At 42.4% G+C, this 19,651-nt stretch overlaps 1 protein-coding gene across 1 annotated transcript; it reads left to right on the forward strand.

Annotated features, from left to right (window-relative positions):
- The first annotated feature begins 6,137 nt into the window (after positions 1-6,137).
- LOC101607328 (zinc finger protein 449-like) lies at positions 6,138-16,598 on the forward strand. Its single transcript, XM_012947797.2, has 4 exons — positions 6,138-6,497; positions 8,015-8,207; positions 9,195-9,296; positions 15,790-16,598. Exons 1-4 carry the CDS (start codon positions 6,138-6,140, stop codon positions 16,596-16,598), a joined length of 1,464 nt encoding a protein of 487 aa, XP_012803251.2.
- Positions 16,599-19,651: the final 3,053 nt, after the last annotated feature.

Raw genomic sequence — 19,651 nt, forward strand, 5'->3', positions numbered from 1 at the left:
CCTCCCCTGCCCCCCCCCCCCATCTGCCTGCCTGCCTGCCTTCCTTTCTTTTACATTCTCAGCACAATCTATTATCATATCAAATTCATTATGTATTCAAGGATGACCTTGAACTCCTAATTCTCCTTCACCCTCCTCCCACATAGCAAGATTACCAAAATGTGTCAACACACCAGCACTGTTGAAGAGGCTGCGTTTTCTACTATGTATGATTTTGATACCATTGCCCAAACTCAGTTATCCAAGCTCACTACTTACTCAAGGATGACCTTGACTACATGACACTTTGTCCATGCTCATTATGTAGTCAAGGATGACCTTGAACTCCTGATCTTCCTCCCACATAGTAAAATTACCAAAATGTGTTAAGACACCAGCACTGTTGAAGAGGCCATGTTTTCTGCAATGGATGTTTTTGATACCTTGTTAAAACTCTGTTATCCAAGCTCATTACTTACTTAAGGATGACCTTGACTGCATGATACTTTGTTCAAGCTTATTATGTAGTCAAGGATGACCTTGAACTCCTGATCTTCCTCTCATACAGCAAGATCACATAAATGTGTCAACACACCCTGTTTCCAGCACCATTTGGAGAGTGTGTGTTTTCTTCAATGTGTGGTTTTGATACCTTTGCCCAAGCTCATGTGGCTGTTGTAGCTGTATGGCTTAGTTCTCCATCGTGTATTCTGTTATCTTGCTCTAGGTGTCTTTGGTTGTGTGTCAGTACCAAGCTGTGCTCATTACTGTGGCTCTGTAGCATGATTTTAAATCAGGTATTGTTATAGCTCTAGCATTACTTTATCTGTTTAAGACTCCCTTGGCCATCTAGAATCTTATGTATTTTCAAATGAATTGTAGAATTGCTTTTCGAAGTCCTGTGAGGAAGATCACTGAAATGTTGACAGGGATTCTATTGATTCTTTAAATTGCTTTGAGGATTAAAAATGTCCCCAAGTTTTTACAATAGTAATCTGCCAATCTATGGAAGTGAGGAGGTCTTTTCAGCTTTTTTCCTGAATGTTTTAAAGTTCTCATTGTAGAGTCCTTTAACCTCCTAACCTCCTTGAGTAGCTTCATTCATTCCTTTTTTTCTTTTAAATCAGGCATTTATAAACAAGAAAGCATACATTAATTACATAAAAATAGTTCTCAAGTAGCAGAGTAAGCCATCGTATTGTTATTAGCAGCAGTGTCATGGGAAGATGCAGGGGTTCTGGTGGTCATGAAGGTTCAGGTGAGTTTTTTTCCTTAATTGATGAAAATGTCTTTTGAGACACCTGACTTAAAGCAAGAGCCTTACCCTCAGTCCTGGGATGGGGTGTGTGTGTGATTGCTTTGAGGATTAAAAATGTCCCCATGTTTTTCAGAATTTTAGTAATCTGCCAATCTAGGAAAGTGAGGAGGTCTCCTTAATTTTTTTCCTCAATGTTGTAAAGTTCTCATTGTAGAGTCCTTTAACCTTTCGATTAACTTTATTCTTAAGTGCTTTATTATATTCTTTTTGAAATAAAGTCTCATTTTGTAGCCAGGCAGACCTGAAATGTGCTATGTAGTCCAGACTGGCTTCAATCTTGTGGCAATTCTCCTATCTCAGCCTCCTGAAGCTGGCTGGCATTGTAGACATGAGCCATCATGCCCATGTGTATTTTAGTTTTTGAAAGCCATTGTAAATGGAACTTTTGCCCCTGGTTTCCTCCTCAGTAGATCCATTATTTTTTAAATATTTATTTGTATTTATTTATTTGAGAGAGAGCTTGAGAGAGAGAGGCACATAAAGTGAGGAGGTGCACTCCAGGGCCTCCAGCTGCTGCAAATGAACTCCATACACATGGGCCACCTTACATCTTCACTATGTAAGATATTTTCATCTATTCCCACTTGGATAGATTTTGGTTTTGTTTTGTTTTCTTTCATTTTCTTAGGTTATTCAGACTTCTTGTCATGAAGGTGTGTTGAACTTGGTCAAAGGCCTTTTCTTCATTTATTGAGGTGATCATGAGATTTTAGTCCCCGAGTCTATTTTCTGAATTAAATATAATGTTTTGCAATGCTGGAAGGAAGCCACTTTGACAGACGTGTATGATGTTCTTCAATGTCCTACAGAATGTGGCTGGAAATTCTTTGGTGCCATATTTTTGCCTTTGTATTCATTAGGGGAGTTGGCATATAATTTTCTTTTAGTTGGAGAATATCTGGTTTGGGTTCCAGAATAATTCTGGTTTTTTTCCTTTCAAATTTTTATTAACAACTTCCATGATTATAAAGAATATCCCATGGTAATACCCTCCCTTCACCCACTTTCCCTTTTGAAACTGTTTTGTATTTTATTTATTAATTTGAGAGGGGAGGAAGAGAATGTGTGTGCCAGGACGTCTAACCACTGAAAATGAACTCCAGAGTTAAGCACTACCTTGTGCAAATGGCTTGCTTGGGAACTGGAGAGTCAGACCTGGGTCTTTAAGCTTTATAAGCAAGCACCTTAACCACTGAGCCATCCCTGCAGCCAGTAATTCTAGTTTTAAAAAACAAAATTGTTGGTGTTCCAATCTTTTAGTGTTTATATAGTACCCTAAGGAACCCTGGTGTTAGTTCTTCTTTAGCGGTTTTGGTAGAAAATGGGAATAGACTCATTTGTTCCTGGGTTTCCTTTATTGGCAGTCTATCATGGCTTCCATCTAGCTGCTCCTCACACATCACATCGTTTTAAGTTCTTTATATCCTCCTGATGTAATTTTTCTCAGTCATCCATGTCTAAGAATGTATCCACTGTTTATACATTTCCTGGTCTTTAAAATACCCATTCCATTTCCCATTTCTCATTTTGAAAATGTCTCATTAAGACCCATGATGTCCTTGAACTTGTATCCTTCTGTATAGGACCCACTTTTTAAAATCTTAAATGTTTATCTTCTCTCTTTCTGCTTCTGGTTATGTTGTCGAAGGTTTTGTGGATCTCATTCTTACCAACAGGCAAATCATTCTTAATTCTTTCTTTGTATTGCTCTTTTAGTCTACATTTCATTAATTACTGCCCAAATGTTATTATTTCTATCATAGTTTGCATTTGTGTTTGATTTGTCTTTACTTTTTCAATGTTTTATTTATTTGCAAAGAGAGACAGACAGAGAGAGAGAGAGAGAGAGAGAGAGAAACAGAGACAGAGAGAAAGAATGTGCACACCAGGGCCCCTCACCACTGCAAACCAACTCCAGATGTATGTGCCACTTTCTACATCTGGCTTTAGGTGGTTACTGGGGAATTGAATTTGGGCTGGAAGGCTTTCTAAGTGTCTTTACCACTGACCAGTCTGTCTATTCCCTCCTCTTATTTTCCAAGGCCTTGAGGTACATTGTTAAATTGCAATTCACTTTCAATGTGAGTGTTGGTAAGTACTAACAGTACTCTTAGACATATCATTTCAGTACCCCAACATTTCCAATAAGCTATGATTTTGTTTAAATTTGGTTCTAGGGATTTTTTTTTTTTTTTTTTGCTTTTTTGAGGTAGGTTCTCACACTAGATCAGATTGACATGAAATACACTATGTAGTCTCAGGGTGCCCTCGAACTCATGGCAATCCTCTTACCTCTGAATCCCCAGTGCTAGGATTAAAGGGGAGAACCTCCATGACCAGCTTCTAGGGATTTAAAAAAATTCTACTTAGCTGATTCTACTGACACACACAGTTTATACCAGGTAAAGGTAGAAGGATCATTGTGAGGTAAAGGCCATTAAGGGACTACACAGTGAGTACCAGGTCAGTCTTGGCTAGAATGAGACCTTACCTTGAAAATTTGTTTTCCTTTTGATTTCCTCAAATATACACAGACCATGCAAATATGTTGTTCCATGTGCATGTATTTGTAGAGTAATTTGTGTGAGCTTAGGAAGCTTGGGGGCATGGAAGTGATCCTCACAGGATGGTGAGCAGGGAGCCTAAAATTTGGTCTATTTTGTAACTAATCTGGGTTTCAATGCCATATTACCAACCAACTATTCTGTCTCTTTGTTCACTATTTCTCCCTTGTATAACCATGAGACCTCCCATGCACTGTGGTCATATTAAAAGTCTTGTGGTAAGCACAATAAAAGTTTTTGTTGGTAGTTATGAGTTGAACTGACTGAAGAAGATCGATTGGAGAGGAAACTTTAAATGTTGGATGTTAAATGTTTGATGAACAAAATTGTTACAGAGTGGATACGTGGATTGTAAGGTAAAACTATGTAGATGAAGATATGAGTAAGCTTAAAAAGAAGGCTAGAGACAAAGTACTTAATCAGATTACAGATTTCTTGAGATATAAAATGACTGTTAGCCTAGGGCTTGCATCAGACTAATAAAGTATGGGGCCCTGGTTGGTAGCAGATTGCTATGGTATGTAGGTTGTAAACTTAAATTTAACTCATTGATGTTAACCTGGTCATAATAATGGTCATGAAATACTGAATTTAGAGAACCTGACCAAGTTAACTAGGTTCCTCTATTTGTCAACCTTTTAACTATTGATAAAATGTTTTCAGGACTACTAAAATGTTCTGCCTAGACTTATAACTAACACATATTTAAAAGATAAAATGTATATGCCTTTAACACTGAGCAATCTCTCTGGCCCCTCCTCTTGTTTTTCCAAGACCTTGGGGTACATTATTAAATTGCAATTCCTTCTCAATGTGAGCATTGATAAGTACTAACCATACTCTTAGACATGCCATTACCGAAACTCAATATTTCCAGTCAGTTCTGCATTTGTTTATCTTTGGATCTACGAATAAATCCTCTCAGCTGGGTATGCTGTCACACATGTTTTATCACAGCACTTGGGAGGCAGAGGTAGGAGAATCACTGTGAGTTCAAGGCCAGCCTGGGACTACAGAGTAAGTTCCAGATTAGACTTGGCTCGAGTTAGACCCTACCTAGAAAAAAATTCCTCTTGATTTTTTTTAAAATATGCACTGACCATGCAAATATGTTGTTCTATGTCCATGTATTTGTAGAGTAATTTGTGTGAGCTTAGGAAGCTTGGAGCATTGAAGTGATCCTCACAGGATGGTTAGCAGGGAGCCTAAAATTTGGTTTTCTTTTGTAACTAATCTGGGTTTCAATGCCATATTACTAACCAAATATTCTGTCACTGTGTTTCCTACTTCTCCCTCATATACATGTGAGACCACCCATGCACTGTGCAGTACAGTAGGTGCCTGTCCACCCTCCTTCTAATTGATCTCACCATTCTGGACCTGAACATGGGCTGTTCTCATCAGCACTGACATTCGTTTGTCCGTTTCCTAACCTGCACACTAAAGGAGTGTGTCATCGTAAAACACTGTCCACACTCAGAGCTTCTGACATTAGGCCTGGCTGAGAAGTGCAGAGCTAGTTCAGCGTGGGTCCAAGAGGCTCAATGAAGCCAAAACCACAGAAAGGACAGTTTAGTCCATTTCTATATTCACCCAGAAGTGAGCTCAGAGTGGAGAGGTAGACACGTGTGGCACTGGTGATCCTGTCTCCCCCTGGCATGCCAAATCCTGACTTTGTCTACATGAACCAGAAGGCTATGGCAGGTTTTCCACATGCCCTTCGGTTGGCTCTTGCAGGTGTTGATGGTTATGAATTAATTTTGGGCACTGATTAAAATGCAGAGCTGAAGTCCCCTTCAACAACACCAGTAGGCTCCAGTTCCCAAATTGCCACCAGCTGGGGAATCAAGCATTTAGAACACATATGTTTATGGGGGCGGGGGAGTACCTAATTCAAACCACTACAGGGGGTGGAGAGATGGCTTAGCGGTTAAGGCACTTGCCTGTAAAGCCAAAGGACCCAGGTTCAATTCCCCAGGACCTACGTTAGCCACATGCACAAGGGGGTGTACACATCTGGAGTTTGTTTGCAGTGGCTGGAGGCCCTGGTGTGGCCATTCTTTCTCTCTCTCTCTGTCTCTCATAAATAAAAATAATTTAAAAAAAATGCAGAGCTGAGAAAGAGCTAGGAGTTCATGCCAGTGTGTGGGAAATGGCAAAGGTCATGGATTTGTCTCCTTTCTTGTAGGTGGCTCCTCCTCCACGAATGAACTCCCAAACAAGCTGGAATCTGAGAACTGTGGCTCCAAATAAGCTGTAAGCACATACCAGGCCCCATGGCTAGAACCAGCAGCCATGCCACAAGAACCTCCTCCTTGTTTAGCCAGCTTCCTCTTTGGCAAGATTATGGCGTGCAGTGTGAGGCGGCACGCCAGCGCTTCAGGCAGTTCCAGTACTCAGAAGCTGCAAGGCCTCAAGAAGCTTTCCTCAAGCTCTGGGAGTTCTGCTCTCAATGGCTGAAGCCAAAGATGCATTCTGCAGAAGAAATTGTGGAGCTGCTCGTGTTGGAGCAATTCCTACGTATTTTACCTTCAGACCTAGGGACCACGGTGAGAATGTATGCCCCAAGGGATCGAAAGACACTTTTCTCCCTGATAGAAGACCTGCAGAGAGATTGTGGCAGACCAGAGTGGCAGGTGAGAAAATGATGCTGTAGTCTTTGTTCTTAGATGAAAGGGGAACCGCACACAGCTGGGCCGGGCCGAGACCACCCATTGTGTCCCTGTGTCATTCAGCTGAGTTCTCCAGTGTTGTACACAGCTTTCTCTTTGGGTGGCATTCAGCACGTGGTGAGAGGTTCTCCACTGTGTGTGGCCCCAGCACTCTCTATAGTCCACCTATGTGAGTGTCCCCTCTACTACTAGGCCACAACGTTTTCAAAGAACATAACATGTACATTGGCCAAAGATGTAAGTGCATTGCTCTGTGCTCTGAAACGTTTTCTCCTTAGCTCTCCTCAAGAAGAGTGTGAAGAGCCTAATGGACTAGAGGGTGGATAGGCTGTAAAGAAAAAGATTCTCATTTATTATACAACACATGCATTGTCAATAGTCATGATTGGGTTTCACCTCACAGGAAGACATCATGAAGTGATGGCATGCTTGGGTTTGTATCTACTGTTACTGTGTTGGGACAGTCAGGAATTCAGGCCATGGAATGAGTGGTATGGGAAGTTCTGACTTGGTTGCATGGTTTCCTCAAGTGGAAGATAAGTCTTGGCAAGCTCAAAGAGTCAGCAGTGTGGACTTCTTTTGATTTGTGCACTGGTACATTCCTAGCACATTCAAGTTAGCCAAATTTCTTTCCCCCTGAACAATAGGAAATTGCTTATGTTACATATTAGATATTTGTGATCTGTATAAGTGTTTGAGAGGGAATTCCACATATGGAAGCATCAAGCAAGCACTCTGCATGGTGATGTTCCCACCACTATCCCACCAAATTCCAGTTGCCTCACCTGTCAGCATGTCTAGAATAGCGCTTGAAACTTCTCTGACCCAGTCTTTGAAGCCTGTGTTCAGGGATGGCATGTCTGAGCAAAGGGCCATGGAACACAGGAGAGGTAGTACAAGCTTCCAGCTGAGATTCAGCACCTATTTATTTTGGGTGTAGGCCCCTCCTAGTAAGATGCTGGCTTCAGGGCACCCACAACCTGCAAAGGAGTCTGCCAGTCTTTCCTGGCTCCTTAAAGAAACCTGGGTATGCAGTTTTACTTGCTCTGGGTCTGCCAGGTTTGTGTTGATTATATTACTGTGGAGGGTCTACACTTATTCTTTGTAGCACTGTAGACACAGGGCACTTCAATTGTATCAGCACTTGGAATGTGACCAGAGTATCTGGACATCTGGTAGGAGAGTGGAATGTCACCCCACCTAGGAAACTTTGGTGTGGACACAAGAGTAGCTTGAACATCTCACTCTTCCTTGTTGCATGGCTCATGTGCTGAAATTCTGGGGGCTTGAAAATGCTGGAATGAATTTGACCTGGTACCTCTACGGTGGATCTTTTCTCTTCATATGTGCTGATTATGATAGTCTTTAGAAACTTTAACTCTGCATGTCTGGCTCTCCTCCCATGGCTACTGGTTCATGGCACATTTAGAATGTGATGAGGCTAGCAGTATTTCCAGTTACAGTTTCTGTCTTTCCTCTAGGCCAACATAGATGGTAAACCCAAGGACAAACGTGGGCCAGAGCATCAATTATCCATGCTTCCACACACGCTCTCTCATTCATCTGCACTCCACGTAATGGAACCTGGCACCAATCTCCTTGGCATCCCAGAAGTAGAGCCACAGGAGCTGAAAAACTATGATGATGGCCAACATCATGCCTCTCTTGGCCTTGGTAAGGCGAGGTTTGGATTTCTCCTCTTTGTTTCTGTGGGATGTGTTGGGTTCTGAATATCAATTCCCAATGACATTGGACCCTTGGGTTAATGAAGAAGATTGGTGAGAGGAGGAAGGTGTTAAAAATTCTGCTAATGGGAGGAGTGAAGAGTGCACTTACTCACAAGGCTTTTGACCAAGAGTGTCACATGGGATAATCTCCAATGATTGTTTGAATCTTCCAGTGATGATTGAGTTGACCACTAAATTTTGAGCTATGAGGTGGCATCCCAAAGCCCACAGCCCACAGTTGATTTCATGGCATAAAAGCCTTATTCAGATGAAATACATTATAATGTGTCATCTTCTGCTGATTGGATTGTCTATCTTTTTAATTCCCAAGCCAAAATCATGTTTCTCAGAACATAATGCAATGGCTCCCTTCCCCCAACTTGCATCATCCAGGGCAGTTTTCTTTATTAACAAAGTGTCCTGTTGATTGCTGCAGACATTCCTTAAGACCTTCTATTCCCGAGAGGGCAAAGGGAGTTCTAGAAGGAGTAATACAGTGGAGAAAGGCAGCCAGTCCCAGGAGCCCCTGCAAGTATCTCCCTTTGGCTTTCTTCTACAGTGTTATCCACATGCTTTGCCCTAGCTTTCCCCATGCTAATGAAAGAACTGATGCTAGGCTTTTGCATGGATCCACTGTGCTGGTGAAGCCAAGAGTCCAAGCTTAAGCCTGAAATAAAGCTCTTTGTCCTTGAAAAAAATAAAAAGAGGTGGGTGTGGTGGCGCACACCTTTAATCCCAGCACTCAGGAGGCAGAGGTAGGAGGATCGCTGAGAGTTTGAGGCCACCCTAAGAATACATAGTGAATTCCAGGTCAGCCTGAGCTAGAGTGAGACCCTACCTTAAAAAACCAAAAAATAAAAATAAAAATAAATCAATAAATAAATAAAAAGAAAAAGAAAGAACTGATGCGAGAGTGATCACAATCTTCTCTTAGTGCCACAGGCACAGCTGAAACATGGTGATATTTTCACCAAGCTGTGTACTATTGACACAACAGTGGAGATCAAGAAAATGGAAATCAGTGAGAATAGTCCATGTGAGAAAATAAAAGTGATAAATGTACCATTTGCACATATGCTGGTCTTATGATCCATGTCCCTAGTCATTATTGCTTGGCATGGATTAACTCAAGTAACATTGTGAGGACCTGTGAAGAACCAAGCCCTTAGCTAAACTCTGGGAATTCAGGGATACACAAGGCAGAGAGAAAATCCCACCCACCTAGCAGCTCATGTTCTGGCAGGCAGTTGAGTCTCCCCATTGAGTTGCACATGCTGAGGGTATTGGGTCCATAGTGCAGCCCCTAGGAGGGCCAACTCACCAGAGAAGAAGGGTGGCCTCTGAAGAAAGGGGGAAGGACTGGATTGGACCTGTTCAGTGAGCCTTAGTAGTGAGGTGGGAGATGACTATGGGCCAGAGATACAGCATTTGCATAGGGCTGGCTGGTAGAGAAAATGTTGGCATTTATCTGAGCATGTACAAGTTTGGGTGATCATACATTTCTACACTGAACTGATAAGTGTGGAATTGGAGCTCAGAACAAAGAAAAAAAAGCTTTAGACAGATTTTCAAGTCAAATTTTGTGAAGGAAGTAGAGGTTGGAAAACAATAAAGCACAACCAACAAACACATTGTAATCAGAGCTCAGGAGCTATCTTGTCATCAAATACCATTGTGTGCAAATTCAAAGACTCAGAACCTTACTTGGGTTCCTTCATTTGCAATGACCATGGTCCCTCAAGGGAACAGGGATTGGACATTTTGACCCTTTCACACCTTCAGGCAATCTGTTTTCTCACCACCACATCCCCAGGCTAAGCCCATGTGGAGTGAGATGTACACATTAGGGGGCTGACCCACAAAATAACTGGGGCCAGGAGCACCTTGCTGGAGCTTTAGGGGAAACACTGGCGTTGCTCATTGTGTGATGCTAACCATCAGATAGGCAGGAAGGTAAAAGAAAGGGACAAGAAGAATGGAAGTGAGGTTATCCCTTGCCTTGTTCACACTCATAAATGGGGGTTCACTCTCTTTGTCAAAGGATGTCCAAGATAAACTTGGGAGATTATGTGCCAGAGGTTTCATTTCATCAAGAGCCTGTAGATATGGAGTAAGGAGTTGCAAGATCTGTCCAGCAGGTGGGCTAAGAATTGGTCAAGTTGTGCTATTAAAGGAATTGAGTGTGAGGGTATTTGGGACTATGGGGGAATAGTCTTTGGAGCAAACAAGTGTCAGAGCAGTGGGACCAGAATTTTAAAAGCTACATTAGGCTCCTGTAGTTAAATTTGTTCTGAGGCTTTGTGTCATAAAACAGAGTGACTGGCATTGAGGCTAAAGATGGCAAGCCAGCCTGGTCACAGAAGTATGCACAGTGGTCTGATTCCATATAGTCACTAAATGTGAGTACCAGCATCCCGGTGTGAAGCTGTATAGCACAGTTTGCATCTTCCAGTGATCACATGATCATAAAAACTATAGAAAAGTAGAATTGATTTTTTAAAAAATATTTTATATCTATCTATTTAACAGAGAGCAGGGGAGAGAATGGGCACACAAGGCCTATAGCCACTGTAATCAAACTCCAGACACATGTGCCATCATATGCATTCGGGTTATGTGGGTCCTGGGGAATAGAACCTGGGTCCTTAGTCTTTGCAGGCAAGGGCCTTCACAGTTAAAACATTTCTACAAGACTCAATTTTTATTAAATTACATTTTAGTTTGTGTGTGTGTGTGTGTGTGTGTGTGTGTGTTGGGGAGCTGTGCATACACATGCCACACACATGCTGCTTTGCATCCAGCTCTAGTAGGTCCTGGAGAATGGAACGTGGACCTACAATCTTAGCATGAGCAGGAGCCTTTAACTGTCAAGCCAACAGCCCCAGCCCCAGTACTGATTTGCAGCATAGAAAGGCATTCCAAGAAACAGTAGACATGTTCAGTTGTCCTCCCAAACTTGCAGCCATTTTCTTTCTAGCAATACTGTATATGCTAGGTTTTCAACCCTATCCCAGATTTTCATCTCCACAAATGGTTTGATCTTTGCCCAATTGTGAGACCTGCCTTTCCACACCCCCTTGGTTGCTAATCATAAGGAAACAGTACTGAGATGAGTGATATTGGTAACAAGTGTCAAGTGCATTCAGGATCAATGATGTTGCTGCATTTCATGTAGAGAATGTTATCAAAGGCTAGAGCACAGAAGCCTAGTGGATTGACCTGGCAAGAGTGAGTGGTGAGCAGAATGTCAGAAGATGGGATGGGTGAGAGTGTTCAGAGGATGGGTTAATAGTGCAGAAATGGAGACTTTTGTCTTCCTGAAGCACACATAGCTGAATGTGACTCAAGACCATATGGGATTGGGTGGGGCTCCAGCCTGCATAGAGAATGCATTGGGTCAACATACATTTCCATCCACATGTCATTGCAGAGCAGTTATGAAGGAGAGGGAGGGGAGGGACTTAACAATAGACAACTAGTAGGACCCAGGGCCCTGTGGTAGAGAAAGGTCTTGTGTTTCTTGATCAGGATTGGTAGTTTGATTGGCTCTTGAATCACCTAGAAGACAAATCTCTGGATTTGTCTATAGCGAAGTTTGGAGATATTTTTTATGGAGGTGAGAAGTCCCACTCTACCTGAAAGTGACACTATCCCCATGGGCTGCTGTCATGGACCCCATGAAAAGGAGCAAGCTATGTAAGCAGCACCACTCCTCACTCTTTGCTTCCTGAGCGAAGATTCACTGTGACCAGCTGCTTCATGCTCCTGCCACCATGCCTTCACTGATGGACGGTAATCCCAATCTGTGGGCCAAAATAAACCCTTCCTTCCAAAAGTTGCTTTGTCATGGATTTCAACACAGCAAGGAGAAATGTAACTTCTACAGAAAATTGGTACCCAGAATTGGAACTGTTGCTATGATACACCAGAACTTATAATTTGTATGATTTTGGCATTTACTACTCATGTCCCTTATCCAGGTCTACAGAGGAAAAGAGTAACAATTGGGGCATACAGATAATTTAAAAATGAGAAGTTTGTTGAGAGAGTGTATGTGACCAAGTTTAAGAGTGCAGAGAAGGGCTGGAGAGATGGCTTAGCAGTTAAGTGCTTGCCTGTGAAGCCTAAGGATCCCAGTTCAAGGCTTGATTCCCCACGACTCACGTTAGCCAGATGCACAAGGGGACGCAAGCATCTGGAGTTCGTTTGCAGTGGCTGGAGGACCTGATGCACCATTACCCCCCCCCCCTCTCTCTCTCTCTCTCTCTCTCCCTCCCTCCCTCCCTCCCTCTTTCTCCCTCTTTCTCTCTGTGTATGTATCTCTCAAATAAATAAATAAAAATAATACAATTTTTTTTAAAAAAAGGAGTGCATAGAAGGTGTCTACGAAGGCTGGTGTACATCTTACAGAGAGTAGTGCCATTAAGCTGAAAACTACTGCTCTAGGCTGATGCTATAGAGAATATGTACTGAGGACAATGACCGTTCATGCTAGACTCTGTCCTGTGGAAATCCACACTCCTTTCAAAGAAGAGAACCTGAACTGACTATGTCACTGATGTGATTCTCCTCTACCCAAACTAATGGCCTAGGACAGTTTTACTCATGGATCTGTACACAGAGGATGCCACTATTATCCACCTGTCCAGCATCCATCCCAAGCTGCCACAGAACTTTTCCTCATCATCTGTGTGGAATTTCCTTTCCAGACATGAGAAAAGCAAGAGTCAGGGAGTCATGGAGTTCTACTGCATAGTTTCAGAGTGCCAGCTGAGGGCAGACATTGTGTGTCAGAGGTCAGAATCCCTGCAAGAAGGCTCTGAGGGGTCTTGGTGTGAACTGTGAGAGGGAAGTCTTAGTTGCAGTGGAGACCTCATTAAGTTGGAGATGCCAGGAGAGCTGCAGGCTCAGAGTGGAGACAGCCCAGGAGAGAAGGGGGAGTGTGTCAGGCAGCAACAGTTGCCATGGTAATGCTGCAAAGCCCCTTGGAGCCCACATGATTCCATTGGTAGACCCACTATTCCCCCTTGGGCCTCGCATGTTGCATGTTTGCCTTTTTGGGACCCAGTATTTGTTGCTGTTGTTAAATCTCTTCTGCTATTTCTTCCCATTTGGAAATGGAAATGTTTGCTATGCCCCACCATATTTTGAAAATATAGAACTTGCTTATTAATTTCCCAGGGGCTCTCATTCAAGCAATTGCTTGAAGTCTTAGAACAGGCTTTGGACTTTGGACTTTTGAACACTGTTATGTCTGCTACAGACTTTGGGGACATTTCAACATTGAAATGCATTTTTTACCATGAGATATCCATGAGAATATGGGGATAAGTGATGAAAAGTTATGCCCTAAAAGTCATGTTTTGATGTCATGTTGACAAGGGCTGGGAATGTGGCGGTAATCTCAGTGGTTAACTTCACTAGAACTAGATTCACCTACTTGACATATCATAAGGGATGTCTGTGAAGGACGGTCTAGATTTGGATCAATGAGGTGGGATGACCCATCCAAACTCTATGTGTGGCTACTAGACTATTTGAATTAAAAGGAGAAATATGGCTGGTGGGGGAACGGCTGAGTTTTTAAGGCACATGCCTATGAAACCAAAGTTCTCATGTTTGCCTGCCCAGGTGACATGTACACCAGATGCAGTGATGGAAGCACTCAAGGTCACAATGTGCACAAGGAGCCCACACATATGGAGCTCGATTTCAGTGGCTGGTGGCCCTGGGATGCCAATTCTCTCTCTCTCCCTCTTTCACATAAAATGGATTATGTTGGCCTTGCATCAAAAAAGGAGAAAGCCGGGCATGGTGGTGCATGCCTTTAATCCCAGTACTTGGGAGGCAGAGTTAGGTGGATCCCCGTGAGTTTGAGGCCACCCTGAGACTACATAGTGAGTTCCAGGTCAGCCCAGACTAGAGTGAGACCCTACCTCAAAAAAAAAAAAAAAAAAGGAGAGACATCTGAGCAGCAATATTCATCACTCTATGCCTCCTGACCTAATGTCCAAGTTGGTGTATGGTTTCATCATTCTGCCACCACACCTTCCCTATCACAATGGACTGTCAACTCAAGCATTCGACCTAAATAAACCATTCTTTCCTTTGAATGTGTTTGGTCAGGTATCGGGTCATAAGAATGAGTAAAGTAAATGTGACAGGGCTGGGATCATATAGATTATGGTTTGCCTGAGGTTGTCAGACAGGAGCATTATGTGAGCATTATTTGACTTGCTTTCAAATACTACCACTTGACCTCCTCTGAAACCAAGAGGTGGAGATTTTCAGAGCTGGTCACCAACCTATTCCATTCCAAGTCCCCTTTTGATTTGAGCAGACCTTGTTGAAATTACTCCTATAACCACGCTGTTTTCCAGCTAGTCGCCAGTCTGTGCCTTTTCCTCTCCTGTCTCTGTCTCCTCCACAAACTCCTCCTTCATGCATTCTGGCAATCAATATGAAAAAATCAGTCTCCATTTGCCAATAGCATTGTAATTTGTTCTTGGTGATTAGTCTCTCATGTCAAGATCTGTGTGAAACTATGTCACTTGTTTGACTTTAAACCTGGATGGAGTTCCACCCTTTCCACAGATATGAGAATATCCTTGAAATGAGTTCCATGACCTCTTCCCTTCATCAGCTATTTGTTGTTAAATTTTGGGAGAATAAAAGACAGCTTTTGTATGATTATCCTGGTAATGTAACCCGAACAGAGGAAAATATACATGCTGAGAGGGCATATGTCAACGACAGCCTGAACTCGGAAGTAGCATGTGGTGGTAGGACCTCTTTCCTTCCATATTCCCTGTGAACAGGACATATAATACCAAAGCCTCATAATAACTGACCCACTGAGACTGACCGAGTAAAGGGACTGCTGAATTCCATACATGAAGGATGTGGTGGTTTGATTCAGGTGTCCCCCATAAACTTTGGTGTTCTGAATGCTAGGTTCCCAGCTGATGGAGATTTGGGAATTAACACCTCCAGGAGGCCGTGTATTGTTGGGGGCAGGCTTATGGGTGTCATAGCCAGTTTCCCCATGCCAGTGTTTGGTACACTCTCCTGTTGCTATTGTCTACCTTATGTTGGCCAGGGGGTGATGTCCACCCTCTGCTCATGCCATCATTTTCCCTGCCATCGTGGAGCTTCCCCATCAAGCCTGTAAGCTAAAATAAACCTATTTTTCCCACAAGCTGCTCTTGGTTGGGTGATTTCTACCAGCAATGTGAACCTGGCTGCAATAAAGGACAATCACCAGTTCCCAATAGAGGGAGAACTGTAAATCCAGGATGAAAGAGAGAAAAAGCCTTTATCAGGAAAAAGGGGTGGTGCCATATGAGGAGTAGCAACTACTCTTTAGGCATTTTCATTTTTTCCTTGTCTATATTTTTCATGCAATACAAGAACAACCATCATCTACTTCTGCTAGCTTTTTTGATAGAAAGTGGGGGAAATGAAGCACATGCATTAAGGCAGAAAGGAAAAAGTGAATAGTGTATTTCAATTTTCTGTTTAATTTCCAGGTACCAGTTTCCACAGATGGTATGAACAGCTAGAATCTCCTGGCAAAGAAACCCCAGAACAGTTTCTGGATGACTGTCTGGAGCCCATGACCTATGAGAGGCACAGCCCAGGAGATATTGCTGGGAGCTCCCACCAGGAGCAACCTCTGGGCCCACAACCCCACAAGCAGAAGAGCCCGACTGAGCAAGCTCACTGTTTTGATCAATGTGGTCAGCTCCTTACTCACCAGAAATTTCACACAGGAGAGCCAATTCCCGGTGGCCCCAGGTGGGGGATAGAGTCCTTTCAGGGGGCAGACCTCTATGAGCACCAGTACTTTGACAAGAGTCAGAGGCCCTGTGAGTGCTCTCTGTGTACCAAGTCCTACAGTCATGTTACACAGCTTAGTGTGAGCCAGGGAAAATACCCTGACAAGGAAATGTACCACTGCTCACAGTGTAGGAGGAAGTTCGTGTATAGGTCCAGTCTGCAAGCACACTTGAAAACTCACACTCAGGTCAAATCTCATGAGTGCCCCATTTGTGGGAAGTCTTTTAAAAGGCCCTCTACTCTTGCCACACATCAGAAAATGCACACTGTAGAGAAGACTTTTGCTTGTGAATACTGTAAGAAAACTTATAAATATATGTCAAGCCTGCTGAGACACTTAACTGTCCACACAGGGGAGCAAATCCCCAATGGCAGGTCTGGTAGAGTAGACACCAGGAAGGAAGAAGGCCTTGTTGCTGACCAAGCTGCCGCTTCTGGAGCTGAATTCCCCATGAATGAATTTAGCTGCACTGGTCCTGCAGAGGACACAACCCCTTAAGAACAGCCCCACTGTAGTGGACAGGTTAGTTGGGCTCATGGTAGAGATGAGCTTTGCATTTAGCTTCATGTGAAGCCTGCTTTTTCTATTCTAGAATATTCTACTTTTGTCATGGTCTCAAGTTTGTTTTCTGCAGCTAAGCAGATCTTGTTTTATCCTACAATGAATATTCACTGGTCCCAATCTAGCATAGCATAGACATAGGTAATAAGCTATATATAGTGTGGTGTTTGTTCACAGTGGGGCAACCAATCCCAGTACCCAGGTCCATGCCTAGTTGTGCTGTAGCTGAGTTATGTTTGCATTGATAACTGCCTGAATGTCACAGGAAGTATACAATTACTTCAATTTCCATGTCTTCATCTCAATGCTTGAATGGCATGACTATGTTGCCCTGAACCATTTTAACAAGCACTTGACTTGACTGCCTCCTAGCACATACTATAATCTCTGGCATCTGTACAGATTGGCCCTGTTCTTGCATCATTTGAAATATTTACAAGGCCTCCTTTGACATGAAGTGTGGACCATGTGAGAGACATATGGTAGTACCCACCACACAAAGAATTTGATTATGACATTCACACAGTGCACACACAATCTATAGATCACATGAACAATAGTGGTATGCAGACTCTGCCCTCGAGGAAGATTCCACTAGGAAGACTGTGCACCTTGTCTTTAATGCTGTTGGAAATGATGCCATCAGACACATTTTGTCTTCACATGTACCTTGGTCCTGTTTCATTAATTTGAAATTATGTTCCAATTTGAGATTTTGATAGTTTATTGTTGCACTTTCCACATCTCTCCCCTTCTTTCCCCAGAGACTTGGACAATGTTTGCACTTTCCTGTTCAGTTTAGTTTTTACTGCATTTGACTGATAAATAAATCTCCTTCTGGTTTGTGTCCATTTTGATTTTCTGAAACACTTATGTCCACGGCTCCACCAAAATAATATTTCTCATTCCTCATCAGCCTGAAGCAAGAAAATCACTGCATTCAAGACCACCTCTACTGCAAGAGCCTATCTCAAACATGCAATGAAAATGATATGGTGGTCCCTTGGTTCTTGTGTTCTCTGCAAGAAGTTTTCCATAAGATGCCCAAGGAGTCTCAGTAAACACAACTGGTTAGAGTGAACCAAGTTTCCTAGACTCAAGGCACACTTACCAGATATAAGTGGACTATGTAGAGAGAGGAAACTAGCCCACATGGTCTCAGGCTACATTGTAGTAAAGTGTATGTGGTTTAAGTAGAACTTAAAAATGAAGAAGACAGAACAGCCATGGAAATTTTTTCAGCAATACTATAGGAGTCATTATACAAGTATTTGGACTTTTCCATACACAGCCAAATGACTGTTTAGATTGAAGGATAGGCCATATTGAAAAATATATTCATGGTATGAGTGTCTGTGTTGAGAGAGAGAGGGTTTGGGTGCACAAATGCCACAACACACGTGTAGCAGCCAGAGGAATCCTCGGATGTAGACCTCCGTCTTCTGCTTCGTTTGAGACAGTGCATTGCTCTCCACTGTGTTGTCTGGACCAGCTGGCTGCAGGCCTTCAGGATCCTTTCCTGTCTCCACGAACTTTCTTGTCCTGGGTGCACTGTGACAACTGACACTCATGCTACCACATCTAGCTTTATGGGAGTTCTGAGGATCTGAACTCAGGGACTCATGCCTGCACGGTCAGCACCTTATCCAGTAAGCCATTTCTTCAGCGCATGAAAATATGGCTATAGAAGGCAACAATGCACTTTCCTGGTGGGTCACAGTTAAGGATAAGCATAAGTGTCATCAAGACATTTTTCCATAAGGATAATATCACAATCATGAGTCCACAGATTTACTCATCTAGAATTGACCTTTGGGGCCCATTTTGAAGTGAAAGTATGGGTCCTTACTCGTTGACTACTGCTCCAAAAGGGATCTCTCTAGTCTCCATGTGAAAAGTTTGGAAAAATAGTTTTATTGCACACAGGTCAGCTAAGTTAGTAACACACTAGAGTTTGCTAGCTGTGGAGTACTGTTCATGTTTCCTTTAGCTGCAGCTGGTCATCTGCATGACTGTATTTGTAGGCTTTTAGGAATATTAAAACTCTGTGTGTTAACCAGGTTAAGATGATAAACTAGTTAGGGGCTGAGAGGGTTGTATTTTGAAATATCAATTATCTTAGTTTTTTGGTCATAACCTGTTTGGTGCTTAACACCCTGTAAGTCCCTAGGAAGTATAAAAAACTAAAACGTTCATAGTTTCACAATATATAGCCAGGAAATCTTACATTATCGTAAATCAAATTTAGGTTCAATGTTCTTAATAAGTTTTTAAATTTGTTTTTCTTATTTATCTGTGTTATCATACTAAGGAAAATGCATTGTCTGATAAAACGAGATGTTTTCCTAAGATAAAACTACGCTATATCATATTTTGTCAAAATGGTGAAGAATCAACAAGAAAAAAAAACAAAATAATTAAAAATACCACCAGGACACAGGCATGGTAACACACACCTTTAATGCAGCACTCTGGAGGAGGAGATAGGAGGATCATTGGGAGTTCAAAGCTAGCTTGGCTTTATAGAGCGGTTACAGATTAGCCTGGGCTACAGGTAGACTTTACTTAGATAAAAAGGAAAGTGCTGGACAATAGTGGTGTATGCCATTAATCCCAGCACTTGGGAGGCAGACACAGGAATATAGTAGTGAGTTTCAGGCCAGCCTGGAACCACAGAATTCCCTGGGCTAGAGTGAGACTCTACCACAAAACAACAACAGCAAAAAAGATTAGACATGAATGCCAGTGGGAGATTTTATAGCTTCCATGATTCCATAGATGTACTCATCTAGGGTTGACACCTGGGCTCTCTTTTGAAGTGAAAGAATGTGTCCTTAGTTGTTTACTACTGCTCCAGTAGGGATTAGGCTCATCTCTGTGGGAACATTTTTTTGCTAAATAATGTGCTTTTGCTAGTATCACCTTAAACAATTTGTTAAAATAAAATTATCAATTATGATTTACTTTTTCCACAATTTCATTAAAATAAT

This window comes from Jaculus jaculus, chromosome X (assembly GCF_020740685.1).
Source record: "Jaculus jaculus isolate mJacJac1 chromosome X, mJacJac1.mat.Y.cur, whole genome shotgun sequence".
In the NCBI taxonomy this organism is placed as follows: Eukaryota; Metazoa; Chordata; class Mammalia; order Rodentia; family Dipodidae; genus Jaculus; species Jaculus jaculus.